This window comes from Rhea americana, unplaced genomic scaffold (genome assembly GCF_003343005.1).
Source record: "Rhea americana isolate MKP2758 unplaced genomic scaffold, rheAme1 scaffold_12, whole genome shotgun sequence".
NCBI classification, from domain to species: domain Eukaryota; kingdom Metazoa; phylum Chordata; class Aves; order Rheiformes; family Rheidae; genus Rhea; species Rhea americana.
In genome coordinates, this window is record NW_028185261.1 from 7,121,768 (window position 1) to 7,147,450 (window position 25,683).

General features: G+C 38.8%; 1 protein-coding gene across 5 annotated transcripts in view; it reads right to left on the reverse strand.

Annotated features, from left to right (window-relative positions):
- The window catches only part of MAP3K20 (mitogen-activated protein kinase kinase kinase 20), a 92,608-nt gene that overhangs the window by 65,615 nt on the left and 1,310 nt on the right, over nucleotides 1-25,683 (reverse strand). For 2 of the 5 annotated variants that reach the window (XM_085322851.1, XM_085322860.1), the window contains exon 2: nucleotides 19,399-19,588. In XM_085322851.1, coding sequence (XP_085178977.1) covers nucleotides 19,399-19,557 — 159 coding nt within the window. In that variant the 5' untranslated portion in view covers nucleotides 19,558-19,588. Of the gene's footprint in view, nucleotides 1-19,398; nucleotides 19,589-19,871; nucleotides 20,040-23,542; nucleotides 23,727-25,208; nucleotides 25,360-25,683 lie in introns of those variants that run through there. The other 3 variants (XM_085322870.1, XM_085322880.1, XM_085322889.1) reach the window with 3 other exon arrangements.

The window sequence follows — 25,683 nt, forward strand, 5'->3', positions numbered from 1 at the left end:
TTCACACAGCTTTGAAAAGGTATTTTTTCTTAAGTCTTGTAGCATTTTTAAGACTTTGATCATTGTCATGATCTTGGAAGTGTTGCGACTAAGCTACTTTATGGGGYTTTATAGTCTAATAAACAGTAGCTGGAAGACACCTGCTGATGTTTTATTAAAATCACTCTACTGACAGCCACATATATATAAAAAAAATAATACAATGCTAACACATGTTAATCCTGAACCTTTATTTACAGAGTGCTCCTCAAAAATACAAGTCATTCTGTGTCCATTAGAATTACAACTTTCCAACGATTTTTCCAGTCTCAGCAATGTTTTTCCATGAATTAACCGAGGTCTAAGGAGTGATCTACTAACATAGTTTGCCTCTTGTGAGGATACCTCTCCCCTGTGAAGGCTCTTACTTTTAAGAACAAGGTGAGAATTTAGTATTGTTCAAGTCCTTTGCCAAACACAGCCAATATCAACAGATCAAATACRCCCAAAAGTTACTGGAATGAGAAGACACAGAATGACTATATAAGACTGGTTTCCTCTATGTAAATTAACCAAAAACATTATTTTTGCAGATATAGTCTTGAGACAAACACTATCTAAAGCTATAAATCAGCTATAAAAACACTGAGAAAACATGCATCTTACAGGGTTATCACTTCTTTAATGTAACACTTTGACAAATCATTAAGTCAAGAAGAATATTTACTTTTCCACAAAATATTTACATATGTTTTACATGCTTTAACATAAATATTACATAATTCCATGGTGACTCTTTTTACATCATGTTAAGGTTTTGAGAAAAGACAGAATTTACCCACAGTAGATAATTATTTTTACTACTTTGTTGTTCCTGTTCTTTCAAAAGCTAAACTGAATACAATTCTTAATGAGCAGGATATAAAAACAGTTTACTCTAAAACCTAATTTAGTTCTTTTTGGATTATCATCATGTCATAATCTTAGACAACAGACATTTTATTACTGGTAACAAATATTCCTCTCAATATGCCATAAATAGAGGGATTTAAAAAAAAATTTAATATAAAACTCCTAAAAAGAATTACACAGTGGGAATGTTATGCAATCTCTATAGTTTTGCACATTAAAAAGAAAATCAAGTAGATCCTAATTTTTTTATTTTGTAACTTGCTTACAGTTTTGCCTGTTCTCACATAAAGCTTCRTGTGTAAAAATCAAGAGGTTTTGTGCTTTGAGGTTCCCAGAAAGCAGGTTATTAATAAGCAAAATACACTGATCATCCAGTTAAGGGCATGTTTGTTAAACTTACTAGATTTTCTTTGCTATTAACAAAGCAAGAGGAAAACCACATAAGTATAGCAAAGTCAAACGATTTTGCAGCTCTAAGAATCCTCAGTGAGATCTTTCAACTGCAAATAAGCAGTGTTATTAGGTGCTTTGATGAGTGCTGTGGGCACTCGCCCAGCACAAATGTATTACGATCTATTTCAAAAGGGAATCTTGTTTCTTAAAATTATGGTTACATATTACCTAAAGTTGTGTGAATTCAGGATTCTTTAACATTCATCTAAAGGATCACTTGTCCCAATTAAAGGCTATTTTCTATAGTCCATTAAGAAGTTAAAACCATGTCAGCATTTTCTGTCTTAAAAGACAGTCATACATTTAGTGTTATCAGGATACTGTTTCGTAAACCACGCAGAAAATGAGTTAAATTACATTCTCAATTGATACCACCAGGACTTTTGTAAAAAAAATGGAATTAAATTTTCATAAGTACATCTACAGTGACACACAAAACACATATTTAAAAGCATTTTGATTGAGCAAGTGTTTCAAAGCATCAAATTTGCATCCAAAATTATGTCCTACACTGTTACAAGTCCCAGAGATTTAAAGTGTAAATATAAAGGAATCTAATAAATTCCCACTGCTGTATAATCATCCAACAGTCATTTTAAATGCACTATTTTATATCACCACACAATTTTTATTCTCCTTTTTGGAAATACAGTGTTAGAAATACGTGCTTAATTTAAAACGCCTTAATTTTTCAGTTGTAACACTGGGAGGCGGGGGAGCACATTACCAAGATATCTCAATACTCTTAAACTGGCACAGTGTACTGTGCCGGAGCAATAAGGACATAAATTTATGTGCTGTTAAAGGTTCATGCAATTTTATATAACTTACTTTAAAATAATATTTCCTTTGTACCATGCAGCAGCAAAAGTATATAAGCATTTTTTGGAGGCAAGGTACACAGTAGGACATGTTAGTAGTAAAATATACTGGATATTGACCAGTTAGAAAGAAAAACAAGTTTTATAAGCTCCTATAAATGTCCTATTTTTATGTCAACCTTTGTGTATAACTTTTGCAGTTCTAAGGATAATTTGAAGGCTATTGATTTAGAAGTAGTGTCTACTGAATTCTGAACATCCCTGTCAAAATACTGTGATGGAAAGGCTTGCTCAATTCACAGAAAGCAGGCTGGTCTCTCAAAAAATCACAGGGAGACTTTGCCTTGTGATGGGGCAGCAGAGCCTCTGCCTCACCCAGAAAGAGGGAGCTGAGAGCTAACTGGAACGATCTGGGGACTGACACAKTTAGCCAAGTACAGCAATGGCTCGGGGCTCGCTCGGGAAAACCAAGGAACCACCTGCAACCACTGCAGGATCACGGCCCCGGCCTTCCTCTTAGCAGGGTGGGAAACTTCCCAGCAATGCGGGAAGCAGCTGTTAACAGAAGCTGCAACATTTATGATAAAACTATGCAAGGTTACTTTCTGCATTACAAAAGGTTTTAAAAGTTTGCAAACTATGTTTTGAGCTACGAATACATTGCCATTTGCTAAAACAGGGCACAGAGAAGGTAGACAAATAACTGATTTTCACACAGATTTCAACTAGAAATCTATGATGTCCAAACATATCCCACAGGAGCATTGCGYTTTGCAGCATACAGCTTGAAGTTGTATCAACATTTAATATTAAGCTACCTGATAAAGCAAGATCTGCCAAGAATGAGAAGAGTAATTTGGATTATTTACACTTTTTTAAAAAAAGTGTAAGAGTTTAGAAATGAGCAATGTCCAATGAACAAATAYTTCATTCAGGCAGATTTACAGTAAAAAGCTGTCTCAGCTGCAAAGCAATATGAGTAATTGAATAGGAACAGTAGATTAGTAGACTAAACATCAGGTTTCAAATACCTGAACTCCCACAGAGCAGTTTATTTTCAGTAATCATCATTACTTTTCCTCAGTGTAGGGAAATTTTCCGATTTACTCTCAAGCATTCAGAAAACAAACCCACTTTGAAGACAGAAAACAACAACAAAAAACTACAACATCTCTGAAAAACTAGGGAATAATGAAATATTAAGCTTTTTGATTCCCTGTTCACTCTATCTACTCCCATTCCCCAGCCAAAAAACAAACAAACAAACAGAATCACATATGTCATGGCTAATATTCAATAACTGATTCTTTCCAGACACCACAAATGGAAAAATATCTAGGGAAATTATTTCTGAGATCGAAGTCACTATAATCTCACGTAAGCCTTGTTGGAAAGACATGTTGGTATGACAGTGATGGGCAAAACCAATACCCCCTTAATGGGTCTCTTCAGACTTCCCAGTGCTTAAAAGCAACAGAAGATAAAATAATGTCAAAGTGGTAGCTCTAGAAAGGTCATGCCCATACTCAGGCAACCAAAACCGTGATTTTTAGCCTGAGGCCCGCTAGATATTACACTGAGGGATCTGGATAACTTAGAAGAACCAGTCTGATCACATTATACAGTACCTTTTGCTAACAACGAACACTGAGACTTTCAACAGCAAGAGCAGCAGCTATAATCATGGATTCTGCCCCATTGTAAAGCAGTCACCTTTCCACTTAAGTATTTTCTCAAACTTGATCATGAAAATTGTCATTTGAYCACAGAAAAAGTTTAACAAGCTCTTGATGAGTACTCACTTTAAGCCCATCTTAAGCATTATAAACCCAACATATTGCAACTAATGATACGGATAGCACTTGATGTGGAATCCACTATTTGGATCCCAAAGGTTCTTATAATTCCAGAAAATTTTCCTCAATGGGATAGGCTGAGTCCACTGTCACTAAAATAGCACATCACAAGATGCATTATTTCCCTGTTACATTTTAATTGTAACTACTGAAGAACCATGCAGGTTTTTGATTCCCAGATCAGCCATCTGAYTCAGACACTCATTCATAAATTATCTGTCCCTGTGGACTACAGGAAAACAGAGAATAACACCCTTCCCAAAGAACAGTTACTTCAAAGAAACTCAAAACTTTCAGCACTGAAATTAAGGCTGTGAGCAGTCAATACACAAAATAAAACGAGAAAACAGGTGACAACTGCTGACATTCTTCTGCTTAAGCCCAGTCAGCATGTGAGACTCCTCCACTGACAAGAAGTCTTTTTCATGCCATACTTACTTATGTCAYGGCACAAGTTTACAAAATCCAGAGTTTAAGAAAATCAGTCGGTATCATAACTTCAATCTCTGACTGCTATGCATTAGTTTTCTTTGAATATTAGCAACTGTCTGTTTCCAGTTTTAGTTTTACCATGTACCAGGGACAAACACAGATTCACCCTTTTCCCTCTCCTTCAGTCAGAATAAATCACCTTTCTCCTTGAACCCAGAGGAACAAGCTGTCTCCATGCCTTACCAAGTCTTCTTGCTCTCTGTCAYGGCTTAAACAGTAAGGATTCTTCTTCAACTTACAGGCAGATCTCCTATTCACTTTCCTTAGATTAGCAAAAACATAAGCAAGAACAGCCTCCTGGAYCACAGGATCCTAAACTACATCGAAATCCGAGTTGTGCATTCTGCCGTCAAGTACCACTGCCCTTTGGCCAGTAACATCCCAGCCAAGCAATAACTAGAACGGCAGTGACTTTATTGTGACTCCCTAGCTAYGCCTAGACTACAGTCTAGACCTCTGTGATTAGAGATCCCACCTCCAAAATACAACAGTGTCAAGGTTTCAGGACATAAATTCCTTATCTGCTTCTCAAAGTTTACTCTTCTTTGTCTAAGACTGAAAACTATATTTTTTTTCTAAAAACTTGGCTCAAATGCTACCCCTACTGAGTAGAGATGGTCAAAAATGAAACTAGGCAAAACTCCAAAAATTTCAAGCTTTTACCTTTAGGCAAAATAGATTGATTTCTTTATTATTCTTGAGTTTTTTCAGGCTGCCTTCATGGGAACTCAAAACTTTTTCTATGAAGACTAAAAATTTCAAATAAAACAATGATCTGTCTTATAAATTCCTAAGAAAAAAACTTCAGTGGAAAACTAACAATATTTTAAAATGATTTTAATGTTAAAAAAAACATTAGTTCTTCTGTACTATACAGGTTCTACACCGTACCATATAGGTTCAGCTCTCCCCTTAATTCTCTGACAAATTCACTATACAGAACTCCTCAGTTTATTTAGACCTCTTTCTAGCCATCTGCTCACATAGACATGTCAGTAAAACTATTTGTTTCCAATTCTTGTTATACAAGATCTGTTTTCAGAAATCTTTTTTTTTCTTTTTTTTTGAAATTATAAAAGAATACAAGTCAAATAAATTGTTAAAAAAGCCGGTAACCAGACTGTTGGTATCCCTCAACTCTGCAGAAACTGGAAATCTTAAAGAACCTATCTTGAAGAGTGATAGTTACTAATTATAGAGTGATCCTATATCCTGTGAAAGCAGTGACTTTGATCTTTGTGAGCAGCAGACCTATAAGTGGACCTCTGCAACTTTTGTACCACCACAGGATTCCAAACGCAGCCAAAAGCCTGTCTTTCTCAGTGCTCTTCTGCAAACACTAATGTCTCAGGCCAGTTCCCTTCCCAAAGTTACAACACAACCAGCTTCACCCCAATCTCTATCCATGTCTGTGCTGCAACTTTGATCTCTGTGGTTAGAACCCATCTAAAAGAATAAAAGTGACCGATGAACCAAACTCTTAATGTGAAGCCTGAGACTTGTTCTAACTTGTTTGTGATGTTTTGGTAGAACCAAGCACAAACAAACCTAGAGCACTTTCTCTTAAGAGAGTTGCACAAAAGGATCACAGCATCACATATGCTATTAATTCCCACTCTCCAATACTAGGGATGTACAAAACATTTCTGAGAACTTCTCTAACTTATATACACAAACATACCTTCTGAGAAATTAAGTGTTTAAAAGGTCTGTTAGAAGATTGAGATTCTGTTATGTGATTACAAAATAATTCACTTGCACTACTTCCTCTATCCCTTCRCACTGTGCTTTCAGAGAACCTGTAATAAATGAAACAGCAGAAGAGGAAGCTGGAACACTGTATTACTATACGAGGCCAAAGAAACTTCAGGACCTGGGTCCCACTGCACAGTGTGTATCCATGTAATCTCTCTCCCACAGGCTCTACCTGAAAAGCCGGAGAGAATGCAAGATGCTATAGCTGACGAAAATTCCAGTCTGGATGTGAGTATAGCAAAAAGAATTTGCAACTCCGTATAGTTAATTAGTTGTCTCTCCTCTGATTCAACCAGTTAGTTCACACTGTGAGGCATTTCCTCCAACTGTGTCATGAGGAAAAGAGCTTTAATCAGAATGTAAACGACAGGAGAATGTACTAAGGAGAAGGATAACTGCTATCTCACAGTTTTACCTTCTTTTGCTTGGTGAGCATCTCTTCCAGTTTCCTGACGGAGCTCTATGGATCTCTAATCTGAGATTACATCTCTAGAGACTGAAGAGATGTTAGGGAAAAACTTAGATACAACACTAATTACACAAGGATACAACACTGATTACAGTGATGAAGGATACCTGATTTGACAATGAACTGAACTCAGAAACTGGATCCTGGTCCAGGATCTCTGTGCTATTTCAGTGGCATAAAGCATATGCAAACCCTGAACATCTTCTTTGGTGTTAAAGAGTAACAGAATATCACAGTTTCCCATTCTCTGATACCAGAGCTCTGCAAAAACTCTTCTGAGGACTGTTCTAAGTTACATATGGAGAGAAATCAACTCCTGTCAACGATCAGATGTGAGCAAATCAAATTTTCTATGCCACCTTCAAGTCAAGCACGGCATGCCCAGTCTTAAAGGCTCTCTTTCATCCAAGCAGAACCATGCTCCAGCAGTGCTGATCACAAAGCTTCACTGCCAGAAATGTCTCTCCCTAGAAGGCACAGCCAGAACTCACGCTTTTCCACCAAGCTGATACCCTGCCAGAGTGCTGTATGGCTATATGACATTTATCCTCCCTTTTGAGGCACACTGTTACTGTGCAGTGCACTTTACTTACAACAGCATCAGTCTGCTAATGGTCTTCCCTTCTAGGATGCAATTCCTTGAATTCAGAAAAAGACTTACTTTCTGTTTGGAAAAAATGGAGCTTAGAAAGGTTAATTCTTACAAGAAAGATATACTATTGTAAGATTAAGAGGAAAAAAGCATCCAAATAAACATTTATTTCTTTCTTCAAATGAATAGCTGGTGATATCTTTTTATTAGGACACAATGTTGCTATAAAGAGGGTTTTGGCAAATTCTATAAATCTAAAAGACAGTCATAAAAGTTCTGCCCTTTTCCCTTCTTGTCTCTGAATTGTCGCAATTTAAAAGGCTGTGAGATTTCTCTTCAAAGTCTAYTTTATCAATTATCTGTGTTTTTATCAAATGTGGATAAAATAACTGTGGTTGTGAAGAATATAAGATCATTTGGAAATTACCGCTGTACAGAGCAAGTGTGATGGTCTTGTATATTATTTCAATATTTATTCAAATATTGCAAATATTATTCATTAATATTTCACTCAATAGTTTTGTACTGTGTCTTCAGAAACAGTATTTTGTTGTAAGTTTCAGAGATGGTTTGGAAAGGAAATATCATTTTTAGGCTTAGCTAGGTAAAGATTAGATACCTACCTTTAACAATTAGAGTAAAGACTATTTTGTGATGGATACTAAAATCTAACTGTTTTTCTAAGCTAATAAAACTGAGAAATAGATTTTTTTAATGAGAAAAAAATTATATTCTACTTTGTCAAAATTTGAAATTTTGTTAGAACTGAGCTTTTTGTTTGGGTCAGTTATGCATCTAACTTTAGGTACCCACRTTTGTCAAATTCTCAGTTAGAGAGACAGCTTGCTCCCTCTACTCCCAAGCTATCAAAAAAAAAAAAAAACAAACTTTTTTTTTTGATAGGAATTCTTGAGGAACAGAGCTCTTAAGCCTTTAGAAACCTCCTGCACTTTTTGTATGTACTCATTGCTCAGTTTACAGTAGTGTACCTTATTATACACTGAAGTTGTAGAGTTCAGATCCTAATTCTTCAAAATAAATATTTTAAGATACACAGTTTCTCTAAAATGAGATGAAGTATCATTCCTCATGCTTTTGAAAGCTGTATACAGGGATGGATTTTCACAATAATGGGCAGTCTAATTAAGGTAAGAATCCTCAACCGAAAGCTCGCAAAGGGATCCTTCTATCCCTTCTCCATTTTTTTCCATTCCCGCTTTTCTCTTGAAAGGGGTTTCTCACCAGAGAAACTGAAGAGTAAAAGATTTTAAACTACAGGACTGAAACCCATCAAAATCAGAACTGTAGCCCAAACCCAACCAGCTGTCACCTAGAGATATGAATGTATGCTCACTTCTGCCTAATAAAATTTGAATCAAACACTTTGCATCTSATTCTCCATGTGAGCTTTTATGCAAACTTCTAAAGTGCAAGGAATCCTGGGGTGGAAGAGCTATTCTGAGAGCTTTCACATAGTTCATGTAATTAGGGAAACCACTTCCTTTGATTGTAAGTGTTCAAAACAGCTGAATTTCTTCTTTCAAAGGAACTCTGTGATTTGGGTCATCTCTTTTACTTGCTCTTTTATGTTTCTCAAGATGAGAGGTGAGACTGTAGAGCACATTATTTAGAAAAAAAAGATTCCACTTTTTGTTTTAGGGCTTGAACTTGGACTATTCAAAAGGTTGTCATTTGGAAATCTATCTTTCTTTCCCTCCCTCTGTTTCCTTCCTTTTCTGATAAGCTCTTCAGCAGCTCCAGTGAACATAGCCCAAAATGCCAATTTAAACCTAAGGGAAAACTGAAATATGGTACATAAAGAGACTCTCATTTTTCTTTGTACTGTTGTGGTYGAATATGTAATTATAAAGCAGCTCTAGCTGCAGGATCTCTGCCCCCCCATCATGTTTACTTTTTTTATGGATCTAAACACTGACCAAGCAAAAAGGCAGAGACGCAGATTTTAAGACAACAAAGCAACTGTCCTAGTCTTTGAAAGGGTCTGCAGGCTTTTTCTCTCCCCAAAAGGGAACTCAGGTCACAGCTTCAAGGCAAAGAATACACAACTATTGCTAACAGCTGATGCCAATGTTGTTACAGAATCAAGTGTCACTTACTCCGAAAGAATTTCTCGAGCCAAGCACGCTGTTAGTGCTATTACTGAATGTTCATCTCAGTAATGGCCTGGAAAGAACGAGGAATCTCTCCCTTTCCACAGCATACCACAGAACACAATAATAAAAAAGGCAGGCGGTTTCACAGTGCAAATTTCAAATTTATTAAGTAACAACAGCGTGCCTGTCTACCCCTGGCAGGACTAAGCCTGATTCCCACTTAGTGAAAAATCACAGTACTCTATCTAGAATTACAGCACTAACAGGGAAGCAGCTTGCAATGGAAATAGAGTAAACCTGGGATTTAGTGCCAGTAACCAATTTATAGCCAACTTCTTCACAAGGTGGAGGTTAGAATAGCTTAGAGAGAAAACTTACAATAAAGACTTTGGTACAAATAAGTGAAAAACTGAGAAATCAAAACCTAAGAGCTGAAGTCCAAAGTCTATAGGCATAATATGTGGAGTTCTGGATCCAGTACTTCTCTTTTGGGCCCTCACAAACTCTTGAACAGGGTCTTTACAAGAAAGCATCCAAAACAGAGCAGTTTGACAGCTCTGAATTTTATCCGACTTTTGCTAAGTCCTCATCACACTCAACACCTCAGCATACACAGACACATACATCTCAGCAAATAAAGTCACATCACAGTAAAGGGCCCCTTCCTTCGTTTAGAAGATTAAAAAGGACAGTCTACTGCGAGAAAAAACAGGAATCAGTATTTATAAGCYCTAAATATTTTTATCTTTGCTAGGATTACCTCTAACATTACTAAAATGAAGGTTATTATATGATTAGACAAATAACTTATGCTTTATTWTCCTCTAACTGTATGCAGCCAGTATTACATTTTATTTGTTTCTGTGATTCTTCCAAGGAAGAAGAAAACATATTCTATTGGAAAAATGACAAACACTCACTAACGGGCGCAGCAACTAGATAGTTTTAACAAATTTCCAGATCAACAACCTACTTGTCTCTCACATTCTGTTTCTGCCAGATAACAATTTGTACAAAACTTCATCTTTCATTAAAAGCAGATATGCACCTCATCTGTACGCTTCCTTTTTAAAACCTTCCAAAAAGAAAATACGAATCAATGTAATGTCATCTTCCTGTGCCTACCAATAGCTTCCTTGCTTCTCCCACAGCAACTTTAGAGCTTTTAGAAAACATGCTCCTTTTTGATGCAGCTACTAGAAGCTCATGTACCTAATACCAACTCATACACAAAACACGCAACTATTTGTTCAGGTGTATATCACAACAAAGTTTTTTTTCCTCTCCCTTGCTTGCAACACAGGGCCACAATGATCTTCAGTTGTTGAAAGTTTTTAAAGTTTTGGAGCCAAATCAAAAGCAAAATATAAAAGAATTTTCTTTATGGAAAAAGAACTCACTATTTGCACCTTTTTCATTTTAGATAACTGACTAGGCAGGACAGAAGAARAAGAAAGTGGAAGGCCCGTGGCATCTTCTCCTTCCAACGCCACCCAAGGGCCAGGTTTGAACGGGGCGCTCCCGTACCGCAGGGCTGCCCAGTGCCTCGGCACCGCTCAGCAGCAGCGGTCACAGACAGCGCGTGCAGAACATGTGCTGATGATGATGCCACCAGCTCCCCAGTTGCAGCTGCTCCTTTAAATAGCAAATTATACAGCAGGATTTACTCAGTCTCCATCTAGTGAATGAACATGTTTTCGCAAATCAGATTCCTCCCCAATACTTTAACTGTTAAGGATGAAATAYGCTTATTAATAAAGACAACCAAGGCAGCTTACAGGCAGCTGGATCAGAAGAGTAGCTCCTTATTTGCCTTTGTTGGCCTAATCACCCCAGTGTATTAACAAAACAGAGTACAAGTAAAAGAGTTAACTGAGACGTYGTTCTCCAGGCTGCACCGCAGCCTCCAGCTAACATAAACAGGTCGGAATGTTTCTTTGTAACTGTTTATATAGACCTCTTAAAAAGGAAACTTTATCAACACCTTAAAAAGTGGCAATAGGTAAAGGTGAAATAACCTTCATAGTTGAGTCACACCACTAACAATCAAAAACGATTCGATTTTGGAGCATCTCTCAAGGTTGGAGCATATGCTCTCTCTTCACTTTTGCTTTCAGTCTTGTGCCCCAGATTTTTGTACTGCTCACAAGCAAAAACTCAAAAGAAAAGCAAGAAAAGGAGGGCAGTTTTTACTGCTCTAGTAAGAGGACAAAAACTGCTATTCAAAATCCCATAGCTGTGATGTATGTGGCAGGTAGCTCTGTAGACCTCAACCAAAGATTGTGGCCTCTTGTGCCCAGGCTCTGAATACAGAGTAGAAAACAGCCTCTGCTCCCAAGAGAGGCATGGCCCAAGACTCAGACTACACAGCCAACATCACGTGCACTTAACTTTGCTTGAACAGTCACACACATGCCTTCAACAAACAACTGCTATTAAATGCAAACAATGCATCCATGCACCTGAATAACAATGTTATTATCATCAAAAACAGTAATTTKTCATTCCACATGCTATAGTGTGTATAAATTATTCTAAAACTCCCATTGACCATAACAGCAACTGATTTTGGTGCAGTCATAGGCATTTAGACTGTCATYTCTGTCCCTCAAAGTATGCGAGGACACGAGGTGGACACCATCACTTGCTGGGCTCTGCAGTACGTCCCRCCTGCAGCATGGTACCCAGCCAGCTCCCTGCCCACGCCTATGTGCTCTCAGCTCTTAACAAAAGCAAAATGTGAATTGCACTCATTTACACTGCAGTGAATGAAACTTTAACCTAACAGATGCTATGTTGTACTGGCTACAGGCTAAAACCCTGGGAACAGACAGTTAGTAGATGACRTCTGGTACCTTGTTAAGTCACAGGCACTGAGTTGTACGTCTGAGTTTTGAGCTTTTTCTCCAAAGCTGGTAAACTGATGCCTAGTGTAAACTAATGGCTTGGGTAATACAGAAAAAGGGGAAGTAAGCCTTCATACCACAGTGTTTTCAAGCTTTCCTGAACCCTTTCTTTATCAGTTCTTTGAACAAGTAACTATGAATCCAAATCTTATAGTTATGTTGCAAAGTCTGCAAAGAGCCCAAGACATCACTTAGAGAAAAGGATCTCAATCATATTGACGGGACTTCTACAGTGAAGCCTGAGGACAGCTTAAATACCCAAAAATACAGTTTTGCTGTTGATCACTTAAACAGAAGCTCAGGGTCAGTGAATGTCGTGGGAGGGGAAACAAAAGCGCTGCAAGTTGATGTCAAAGGTTTTTGGCATGGAGACACAAGCATTGCAACCTTGCCTCCAAACCACAAATAATATCTGAATCCACACAAAAAAGAAAAAGGAGAAATATATCATTTTTTATATTCAGAGCAAAGCACACAAACCAACAACATCCCCCCCTCCAAGTTGTGGCTAAGCATCAACTCCAACAACCCACTGTCAACCAAAACCTTGCAGCAGAACGACAGAATAAGTTTAAGACAATATGCAACACCATTAAATTATTTACGAAATGGAAGAATATATACAAAATATCCTAATAACTAAGTTGGGTCCTCTGGGTAGCAAAAGAATAAGAAAGTACTTTTCAAGTAATAAATGTAGACAGATTTTCTCCCTCTTCTAAAGAACATTTATGCATAATTTGTAGAAAACCGGTGTTTAGGCTTGTTAGCCTACAGATATTTCACCTTCTGAAAAAGCAAATGTAAAGATAATTGAGTCTAAATGGTCCCAAGCCTCACAGAGGTACTCCTAAATGAGTGATCAAACACACAGTAAAGTCTCTGTGCATCAACCAAGCTATGGGTAACTGTCACTCCTGACTGGCAGCACACACAGGGTAACTATGCTTCACTCTGACAAAGTTAGGTAATTTATATTTGAAAAGAAAAAAAAAAAAAAAAAAAAAAAAAAAAAAAAAACAAAACCCAGAAAACACTACGCTTGTGCCCACAGTTACTATGAGTCAGCCACAGCTAAGACTGAAGTGAAGAGAAACAACAGACAAAATCTGGTGCATCTTACTTTACTAATTTACTTGTTTATTAAGTTTGTTTATGAAGTTAGTGCTCACAGCTGTCCACCAGTCAGAAGGAAATGTGCACTTAACCCTTTGCAATTTCAGTGCAAAATCTGGTGTCTTAACTCATAAAAAAGGGTATGAAAGACGACTACAGCAATATTCACTAGTGCTTGTGAAATTACTTGGCATTTATTACAAGCTAAGATGACAACACTGACAGTCACTATGTCTCAACTGATTCAAAATAACTTTTGAAGGCACAAACGGCCAGGCTGAGCCCTGACATGTCAGCTTCATTAAAGTCAACTCCTCTACTAAATTAAGCCAAAATCAGCTTGATTTAAAAGAATTAGGAGTGTATATACAAACCAGTGAGGATTTTTAGACCAAATTAAGTTGGTCTAAAAAAGAAAAAATATCAGTAAGCTACACAATTTGCATTACAAATACTCATTATTTACAGGAAGCAACTTTAGGAGTTGTTACTCATCCAATGAAAGACTTGGTATAAATATGTTCAAGTACACAACTAAATAATTGACCACAATAAAATGTAGCAAAATACAGACTAATGTGTTTCTGTGTCTGGATGGCTATGTTTGAGACAGTAGTGAGGAGCACTAAGACAGAGGAATGAAGTCTCTTTTTAATGCAGACAAAATGAAAACAAAGTGTTTACTTCCCAAAAATAAATTTATTCTGGCAGTTATATCATCTTCCATTAGACTTGTATCACTTAAATACCAGTGTGCTTTTGATGCCATTTTGGTTGTAACACGTATTCCATTTGAAACTTACCATATAGTCATACCCAATGCATCTGCTAAGAAAATCTCCTAACACAGAGACTTTCAAGACATCTGAAAACATAACACCCATTTTCAAAATAACATCCTCCAAAAAAACATCSCCTGAACAAAGCGGGATTACCCAAGAGAAGGGTAACTTCAAAAGCAGAAACACTCACAGATTTGTTGTAGAAGTCCCTGTCTTACCCACGACAACTTACTGAGATACAGCACGTACAGCAGTCAGAGCATCCAACTCCATTTTTACAACTGCCACAAATCAAAAACTGTACCAAGTTTCCCCAGTCAGCACCAAAAGAAGTGCTCTAAGTCTTTCTTAAAAAAAAAAAAAAAATACAAAAAGCAAACAAAAGCCTGAAATTTCCACACTGGAAAACAGAAATAAAGATACTAAGACACGCCTTTGGCATACTACTGTGTTTTCTCCTTACAGCTGTTAACAGGACGCAGCAGTATTTCTTGCAATAAACATGGGTCTGGAAGGGTTCTCATGAGATCACTTAGTCTATGGATACTGAACATGAAAAATGTGAACTCTTTATAATTTTCATATATAAGTGCAGGTCTCTTTGGAAAGTTCATATATTTAGATCTGTACACCTTATAAATCATTATACACCACATCCTCAAAGCTGTCTTTCACAATCCATTAGCAAAACTACATGTACCAAAGGATGACAAGTTGGGAAACACTGGGTTTGTCCCTTCCTCTGCTCTGTGTCAGAATCAAGTATACATAGACACTTCCTGACAGATGTTATCTAGGACCACTTTAAATACTTGCTGATTCAGAAATGAAAGGGGGAAGGGAGTGGAAGCTCCTAGAAAGACCTAATAAAACAGCATCAAAATTGCCCTTCATCATGGSCAGTTCCCAGAACAGAGAGTCATCCAAGGCTGGCACCCAAGCACCCTTAATAGCTATAAACTGCAAGCAAAAAGAACATCACCTATTTTTAGCCCTATGTAGGCTAGGTATCAATTTCGTTGTGGTTTGTTTTGCTTTGCTTTATTCTACTGTGTTGTTTTTCTCTCATTACTCTTGAGAGTCGTTCGCAGTCCTCACTCCTGTGACCCACATTAAAATTACCGCATACTGCCTACAAGGCCACAAGCACGAGTGAGGTAAGTCTGGTCACATGCATGTGACTGAATTAACTCACCTAGTTTGGAAGTTATGGACACGATCAACTTTTCCTGAAAACTTCTTTCCAAGATCAGATCATAAAAGAAAAACATGAACAAGCTATACTATTTTCCATATGAAAAGTTTTATAAAGTAGTTTAACAATCCCCTAAAGCTTACTGCATATATAGTACATACAAGAAAATCTGACAAYACAAAATTAATTTCATGATAGCCAGACCTCCACCAATACAGCATCAAAACTAGTAAAAACATGTTTTATTCTTGTCTCATAARAGTTCAAACATGTCTACAGACATGACTGAACAAAGCATATGCAGTTAGCGATATTCCATTTAAAATTTTTATTCGTAAGTGGCTATAGGTTTGTCAAAAGCGCTTTCCAATAAGATTATGCTTACATTTCCCCAGCTTTTCTCCACCACTGCACTACAGCTTGTGCAGACCACCAGCATTTGAAAGGAATCTGAAGACAAGTGTACTGCATAAAACCAAATGATCCTACACGTAAGTACGATGGTTATCAGAGCTGACATAAGCAAGTTAGATCCATTACTGCTTTCTATCAAGAGCACAGAAACAGTCTGTGTATTGCAGAACTGCTACTAAAGAGCAGTAACACTAAAATTAAATTCAAATTTCAGGCAAAGTCCCATCAGCAATTAGTCTCACAAAGAATCACACTCCCGATCAGACACCAGTTGCTGAGAAACAGCTACCAAAAGCACAGCCGTCCAGAGCGAGCAGGGACAAATACCATGGACTTCAGAGTTGTACCAACAGCTGTGGGAGATGGACGCTACTCAGGGAAAAGGTAACACGGCAAGGCGTAAACCAAGGGCTGGAACATTTCATTCATCRGGCATCTGCTGAAGTTAGTGGAGTCAGAAGAACTACCAGTAATTTCCAAAGTAAGGCCTTTGGGCCCAGACTCTTCCATCTGCTTCAGGGGAAGCCAAATTATGGGCCTATTCAATAATTCATACAAATCATGCACAAAAATACCAAATAACTTCCTGAGTAGTAGGTGTGCAATTTTCTTCGATGAATGCACAAAATTAGCACTTAGGGCAAAAGGAACAAGCAGACATCCTACTACAGGAGGCATTTCTACTTCTCCCATATCCAGCACAGACATCATTCTGATAATTTGATTTTCCATACAAAAATACACAAAGAACTGTTGTTCTGTACCTAAACCTCAAAACTACCAAAGCGCTTGGATTGGATAACAAAGCTGCAATTTAATTCTGCCCTTCCTTAATCATTCAAGGCACACTCATACAATTTGCTTAATCAGTAAAAATTTTGTCCGGAGCTTCAGATCTAATGTTTTAATCAAGGCCTTGCAGAATATTTCTTCTTCTCAATAAAACCATTTTAGCTGTACTCATTGACATAAACACGTACCCTCTCCTGTACAGTCAGATTTTACTGCCTGTCAATAAAAAGTTAATGCCTTGCAAAGGTCTTTTTATTTCTCACATTTCAAAAACTTCTGGAATAAARCTACCTGAGCTATACCCTTTCAAACATTTAAGTTTTTTGAGCATATCTTTCAGTACAATATGCTGCTATTTGCCGGAACAAGAATTTTTCTGTTTTACATGTCAGAACATACTCACTTGGCTAGAATAAGTTTTCAAGATACCTGTTTGTTTAATAAAATGAATCCCAGACACAATGTATTTGCAGAATGATGCTGCAGCATCATTGACTTGGTGTGTGCCTTTGGAAGCAGTTAGCATGAGATTCTTATGAGCAAGCTTCTCCTAGCTCTCTTGTTTTCTCTTTAATCTATTGTTTTGGGTTACTGCAGCAGTTAACAGAAACAAAAGATTATCAGTCATAGAGCAAAAAAGGACACTTCCTTCCAAAGAGATCAGAATTATTATTTTTCTGGACTAAACGCAAACTGTTCAAATATCTACTAAAAATAAACATACATAGTTACAGCAAGTTCTTTTTCTATTGCTATCAGAAGTCACTGACTCACCATGACTGTACAAACATCTGTACACAGATGTTCGTTATTGTCATTATAGATAAACCACATGAATGCTGCATACTACATATGTAAACACACTTACAGTCATTAAGGTCAGAAAAGACCTTCAGACCATTTAGGYTGACCTCCAATAAATCACAAGCCATTATATTTCAGCAAGCTACTCTTGCGTTGAGCTCAACAACTTAACAAAAGCAATGGTCCAAAAAGGCATCTCATCTCAGTGCGAAGATACGAAGAGATGGAACAGATTCTCCACCTTCACTCCCCCCCTTTGTAGTTTGTTCCAAGTGTTACTCATTCTCACKCCTTATGATTTGTGCTTTATTTCCCATTCTAATTTGTCTGGCTTCAAATCTCAACCATTAATTCTTGTAATAGCCATCTACATTTAATTAAACAAGGCCAGMATTTTCCCCATATGAAAATGCAATGTTTGTAAACAAGTTTATATTATTTTTCAATTCATTAAGGTTTTTGACAGAAAAGTTCTGGCAAATCTTGCTAGATTTACTGAAGGTGTTACAATGTGCCTCTATACTGCCTCYCCAGAAAATTCAGGAGAAGGTGCCTACACCAAGTTACTCCCTGCTATAACCCATCCATTTTCTGAAGTTTAAAATGCAAATGAACAATTCTGTACAGGGAGGAATATGTTCCCTTCTGTCAGTTGTCTCACCCATCATCCTACCCCCAGAGCATCATGCTGTCCTCCCCCGAGCATGTCCTGCAATTCCTAGGCACTGCCTCTCCAGTTTGTCAACATTCTTTCAAAAACAACACAACTAGGTCTGCACCAGCTGCCCAACACTGATTTCCCCAATGCTCAAACTGACATTGGACTGAGTGTGCACATCTTGCATCACCCTCAATAGGAAATGTAAGAACCTTTCACATTATTTTAGACAGCAGCTTGCTTAATCATAATAAAAACACCTACCCTATTACATCACTAAGCCCCATGTAATCAATCATGCTCCCTCAGATGCTGCAACAGTAAAAGAATCTTGGTGTCTGATTACTTACTAGGCATATTATCCTTAGAACTGCTTTGCTGCCCTTCAGCTTATAATCGTCTTCCTAAGCTGTTTTGAGGATATTGTACAAAAATAAGATGTACTTCTGCTGCAGCAGTGGTCCAGAAATTGTGCCATCCATTGCTACATTAGCGAGTCCTCATTGCTGAGTTAGCCATGGTGATTAGCACACAGACTTGAGTCCTGTGAGGACATTCTATCTCTGCTGAGACTGTACAAAGCTGAGGGTCAAGAATTTTTTTAGATAAACCTCTTACGGTTCTTTAAGCTGCAGTAAATGGTCATTCTGCCTTTTCCCACAAAATTTCTGAAGGACTCAACTATCTTTCCAGGCATGCAGGAAGCCACTAGACAAGACGACTGGTTGAATGGTTGGCTGAAACCTCATTGCAAGACGAGACCACRCAAAAGTGTAACTATGACTGACTCAGAGCTACTGGAACCCCAGATCAAAAATTCCTGCAGCAGGTAGGGATGAAAAACCACCTAGCAATATATGCTAATCCCATAATGAACATAAAAACATGAACCACAAGACTTGAGAAACTAGATGGAACAATGACAAAATGGAAGTGGCCAAAGAGAGTGAACACTTCATATTCCTATTTAGCAACATGTATCAAAGGAAAATTCCTAGCTCCACGGCTCCTTCTCAGGATCATCATGGAGAGGAGCTCCTACACAAAAAGGAAAGGCGAGGACAGTAAAGAAAGAGGAAAACAATAACCTTTTAAATTAAGAGACACACTAACCTGGGGCCACTTAGTATGTCTTCATTACAACARCAGCCAGTTACAGGTTTTCATAATTAAACAAACAAACAAAAAAAACCCAAGGTAGTCTGTCTCAATGAACTAGAGAATAGAAGACATTAGAAAAGAACTCATGTCCTTGCTTTTACAGAACACAAATTATTAGCAAACTTACCTCTTTTTCTATTTTGAGCAGCTTTTTTACAGCCACCTCCTTGTCCTGAGAAATCCATCGGGCTCGATAGACACTTCCAAAACTCCCTCCGCCGCAGTTTTCAAAAAACTGCAAGTCATCAAATCTAATCTGCACAAATGAAGCACTGGTAGACGACATCTCATAATGACAAAATATACCACAGCAAAATCTGTAAAGAGAAAAGTTTTAATTAATACATGCATTCCACACACTTCTCAAACATTTTACCTCTATTTAGACACCCCAAAGCAAGAACCTGTTCTAATAAAAATACTACAGTATAAAACATACTACATCTCACTGAGCATAAGAGGAAAAAGAAAGTCTAAGAAGTCACACTCCTGTGGGCTACGCAGACACTGACACAATTTGCACAAGTTATTAGGAACAGCTGGGAGACAGAGCAACAGCTAAACGCGTTATTCAGAGTTACACTGACATTTCCTGAGCACCTTGGAAGTAGTTCTGCAAAACGCTAGCGTGTCACCAAGCTCCCTAACGCGAAGCACACTGGCGGACGGGAAACGCGCTTCCAGCCCTGCGCTTGCACGGGAGCTCGGGAATCTCAGGCACGCGCTCTCTCCTGCTGCGACCGCCGTACCCGACACGGGCGCAGGCAGAGCCAGCGAGCGTTCTGGCAGCCGCTCAGCGGCGCGCACCGAGCCCGCTCCCGGCGCTCCCGGCGGGGCAGAAGCGCTTTTCACAAGGATGTGGAAAAACCTGGGCACAGCAAGAGTCTTTTTCCGAATGACTCAGTTCTGTTTGCATGTTATAACAAAGTGTAAGTACAGAGCAATTTATCTTGGTAACAATATGTGAAATTTTGCAGCGTGTGCCAAGACTGGATTCGGCAGTTTTAAGAGATCATTCCATATTCGCTGCCAGAGGAACATAACGTCCTTCTCATAGATTTCAAAGTGATAAAGTTTATGCCTGTAGCAAATTTTCAGAAACACTATCACCTAAATGAGCAAACAATGACTAATTTTGGATCTCTGCATAAGATCAAAAAGCTGTAAGTTCTTAGGAGGACTGCAGAACATGTGGGATCCTGCAGAACTTTCCACAAGTTTTCTGCAGGATTGTTTGAGGCTTGTAGGTACAAACTGGCACCAGTTTAGACAAACTAGCTTTACTTACTACCAAAAATCACCATGCATGCAATTAATGCAAGTAAGTTCATCTGCATAAACTGAAACAGGGACTGGTTTAAATAAATTAAAAAAAAAAAAAAAAAAAAAAAAAGCACACAGATTTTGGTGTGCTGGTAAAAATTACACCTCCAGCTACACTGCTCAAGCTATAGTATCAACTGTGTATTTGGGGAGACTTTTTAAGATGGTATCCATGCATTATGTATTGTCTGGGGCTAGGAGTTGTATCTGCAATATGCCTAGCATCAGCTACTGCGAAAAACCTTTCTGGAGTCCCTGATGGAGACTATATAAATAAAAACCCAGCTTTGCTGAATGCGTATTATTTCATTTAACTAAAATTTTGAGATATCACTTGACTAGAAACTTCTATCACTACTTGGCTGCAGCTGTTCTCCAAATGTGAGACAAATATGTAGAAGTATGTTTTTAGATATCGTATAAAACATAGCATCTTTTTCTAAAAATTGCCTGCTTAATTCTCTTCAGTTCTCATGAGGCACAGACAACAGCTGACAAGACCATGACACATTTACATGTTCATTGAAGGCATCACTTTAAGAGAGSAGGTTTCAAAGCTACATCTCACTAACAGTCGACAAGGCTATTTGAGGAAACACGTATTCTCCTTTCCCAGCTTTGTAAGTTGGGATGAGATTTATCCATGTGGCATGAAATAAGGTCTATTCTTCCAATAGTATCACCAAAGAAGTTGGCAGAAACAAGTGCCTAACCTCTTCTTTTGACCTTTTGTTCTTGTTTTAACCTTGTTATTAGGTTTCCCTTCATCTTTTGCATATCTATTTAAGATCAGAGTCATCATCTGTACTGCACTGCACACGTTTTTCTTTAAAGAGTGCTCAAGAGAAAGGTAACTGCTCACTCCTGCAGATCAGAAGCATAGTATGAAGGCAGTTTTAATGTTCTGCTTCTTTGCCAATGCTGCCCAATTACCTGGTCTTCAGAAAGAAAAAGCACATCTGTCTCTTCCATTTGAGCAGTTCCTCCCAGTTAACGCTGTGTACACAGCATCTCAAACATACGCGACACTTAATTGAAAAATGAAACAGATAAGCTTCCAAATCCACAGACTTTAAAACTTAGGGACATGGCCCTGCAAGCACTTGTGCACCTGGATAGCTAGTTATGCTCCACTGAGTAATCTCTTACTGACAACAGAATTACTCACAAGAGTAATGTTACTCATAGGCAAAAGCATATGCACCACGACTCGATCATAAATTAGACAGGGAAGTGTGAACAGCTGATAACATGTGGTTGCATTTGAGATGGCAGAAAGGACAGAACACCAAGGGGAAAGAAARATACATCAGAAACAAAATATTCCTGGCCTGAATCCTGGGATTCAAAAGTTCTGAAGTGCTGTCAAATTATTTTAAGTTATCGTTCACCAAAAAGAACAAAATTATCCATATAAACAAATTATTTGGCTTCTGGAAGTTATACTAGCATAGAACAAGATGTTATACTAACATTTCACAGAAAAAACAGCCTTAACATTTACCAGTATGGTACAACATACACACACGAGGCTTATTAAACARAAGTGAGCACTTCTCTGATGTGTCCTCCTTGCTATTTGAAAACTCACTGTTTCCTGAACATTTATGTAATCTCAGTGGAGTGCACAGTACACAAACACTTGCAGAAGCTATTACTGATTCTTCTAATACCTTTCCAACTCACCCACAAGAATCAATCACCTGGAGACACTATGGTCACTGGCATACAATAAAGTAATACATTTTAAAGGATGATTCATTGGTTTATCTGAGATTCTTCAAGACTCCCCTTTTCCAGAGAAAGTTGAGATTTAAACAGCATACACTTTATACAGATAGCTGTAATTAGTGACAGTCTAAATTAGGTATACAGTCTTCCTCTTCTAGATGAGAGAACAGACCTGTTTAAATATTACTCCTTGTTTTTGGATGCAAGGTAGTTAGTCCTCAATTATACCGATCAATCCCTCTGCTATGCTTGAGAAAACAACTGTTTAGTCTAACCACTGCATGTGACAACTACATACATACTTATTAACTTGTCACTGCATTTTTAAAGATACTTAACAATCTGAGTTTACACCACTAGTTAAGAAAAAAAAATCTYGCATTTCATTGAACTTCATATTCTTATACTTCTGTCCTAAACAAGTGCATCATTCCACCTGCCTGCCCAAGACTTTTTCAGATCTTATCTTTGTACAGTCAGGAGAATAGTCCCTTGTCATAGGTTTTGAGTGGAGCTGTTATGGTAATTCCCTTTGATAGAAGAAATACAGCATCCTGAAAGTTTACAGTCAGTAAAGGAAATGGAGTAAGAGATAAGGAATGATTTACAATTGAGTTTTTAACTGCTATTGTAGGTTAGCATTAAGAACACTGCGTCAACTGTCTTTGCTGCTTATTTCCTAAGAAATGAAAATGTGACAGTTCAGTAACTGTGACAGATGCGTATTTGAAAAAGTGATTCACTTGCTGATTATTTCAATTATTTGTCTCTAACTATTTGATCTCAAGAAAATAAAGAAATTTTTCATTCTTCCATTTTATTTCAAATGGTTAACATGAGCTCGTAATCATGTAAGAACTTCCGTATCCTCTCTGTGGATTTTTCTCCTCATAACTTATTTCTACAGGATGTTAGAAGCTATTCATTTCACACCAGAAGGAAAAAGACCCACGATGCATTTGGTAGTATTTACCTTGTTGAGTACTAACAGCACTCTGCTGTCCCATATCACTTWGTTATTAAGCCACAACAAGCTCATTCGATACAGTAATAAAAAGCTCAGTGTACAAAGCCATCTGATAACTTGCTGTTACTGGCAATTTGGTGGGCAAAACCAACCAAAGCAGGGGTAAGGAAGCCTGCAAACCCCCTTCATTCCTCCCCGCAGCGAGGAGGCAAGGCCGGACCCGCTCCCTGCTGCCATCCCTGCGACTTACAGCCAGCCCCACTCCTTGTCCTCCTCCTGCCACCTCCAGCTCTCTGCAGAGCTGCTCCCAGGGCCCTCTCTCAAGCTCCTCTACACTGAGGGAATCCCAAAGCACCAGGACAGACACCTTGTGCATCAGTCCCACTCCAGGTTGTGCCGTGCAACATCTTGGGATACTGAAAGAAATGCAGCATGTTCACTTGTACTGCTGAGCTCTCCAAAAAGGTTTGGGTGGCAGGAAAAACACCAAAGAAGCARAATTGTCTGCCTTATCCCATGGATGAAAGATAAGGCTCTACTATTTATCATTCAATTCCCAGAGTAYTGAGTTTTCACTGAGAGATTTGTAAGTTAGAGACAGATGGAAGGAAAGAATTTMACACAGATTGTAAAGCAGCTTCAACTCATGTTTTCCTTAGTGCCTATCTGTAAAACYAAAAACTACATTCCTCTCCTTGTGCACATCCCTCACGTGCACCTGAGGTGTTTTTAATACTTTATTTTTATATTTACAATATATATTTTTCTAATATATTAAAGGAAACAAGTATGTAACTCACTCCTTTCACCTCATGCTTATTCACTCTGATTCAGTGCTTCTTTCAGGAAGGCATTCTGCCAACATATTGCCAATAAAGTAGTAGCACACTACACTTGTGCTATCTTAAAATACACAGTAGAATGTGCCAAGTTTCCTTATTTGGCAAAACAGTTCATTTGCTTTCAAGATCTTTGACCAACCATTTTTAGATCCAAATCATCCTTTGTATTCCAATACAGTCTACAGTCCTTGAAGCTTTCAACCTAGATTCTTGCAGCAGCATATACATTTTTTTTAAAAAATACAGTTAACTATCGCCTTTTGCTACCAGAAAACAGACAAGGATATCAACCTATGAGAGATACTGCAGACAGAGAAGTTTTTATAAGTAAAAGATCCTTTGATCATATCACAAAGTGTACATGGAAAAGGCAAATTCCATGTATACCTCCAAACTAAACATCCTCTAATCTCTGCTAACCTCTCAGGAAGTTAAAATCGCTTGCTAAACTTTCTTAATCAGATTTAAGAATGGCACTGGAGACAGTAAGACTCAAAGCTATGTTCCGCCTGCCTTGGTTACACACAAGCAGCAACGCTCCACTCCAGCCTCTGTCTGAACTAAGTCTTTTGGAGAACTTCTCTTAATATTTCCACTTTTATTTGAATGTRCATAGCCATCAGTGCTATAGCATGACAGCTCAACTCAGCCTAAGTAATCTGAGTACTTCAGGAAAGGAACTGCTCTATTTTCAAACTGAGTTGTACCAATGGTAGAGATCAAAGGGTTTAAACACTTCACTTTAAATAGAAAACATTTTATCTCAGCAAAATATTGAACTGCTCCCCTCATTTACACCACGTGTTATCAGTAACATCTGCAAGGAATATATATGCAACACTGTGCAAGACAGACAACGCAACCAGTTCTGTGTTCAGGCCTGCAGCGCCAGTAAGTCTTTCTGCAGACAGTGCTGCGTCCAGCCGTAGGACCTGGGCCTTCCCTTTGTCAGGGTTTCSGAGTTCTGCCGCTTCACGTAAGCGGTCTCCCCAGGCTCACCGCGGCTCGCGCCACGCCGCAGGCATGCAAAGCRCCCTGCCGACCCACAAGACAAGCAAGCTGCTGAGGACTTACAATTTCAGGCCGGAGTTCTGAAAACATTTAACCACGTGCCTCCAACAAAATGCTAAGAAGCTTTCAAGCGACGGCCCAGTTACCCAGCGCTTTTGAACTGCTTCTGGGGTTTAAGAAACGCGATGATCCACGGCTCTGCTGACYGCTCTACCGCTAAACTCCGAGAAACGCACGCGGGACCGAGGGACGGCGGGCGGCTCACAGAAGCAACAGAAAGGGCACGGCGAGRGGCAGGACGAGACCTCGGAAACGCGGCAAGTGCCGCGAGGAGGACGGCCCGGCGCGGCGCGGCGCCACGGGCCCCGGCGGGGAACGGGGGCGCGCTSCTCGGGGCGCCGCCCCATGCCCGCGGCGGTAAAGGAGGGCAGCGAGCGCACGGCAGGCGAAGGCACCTGCGCCGCCTCCGCAGGAGCGGCGGAGGGCGACGCCGTGGGCAGCCAGCTGCCGGCCGCCCCGGGCCCGCGGCGAGACGCTC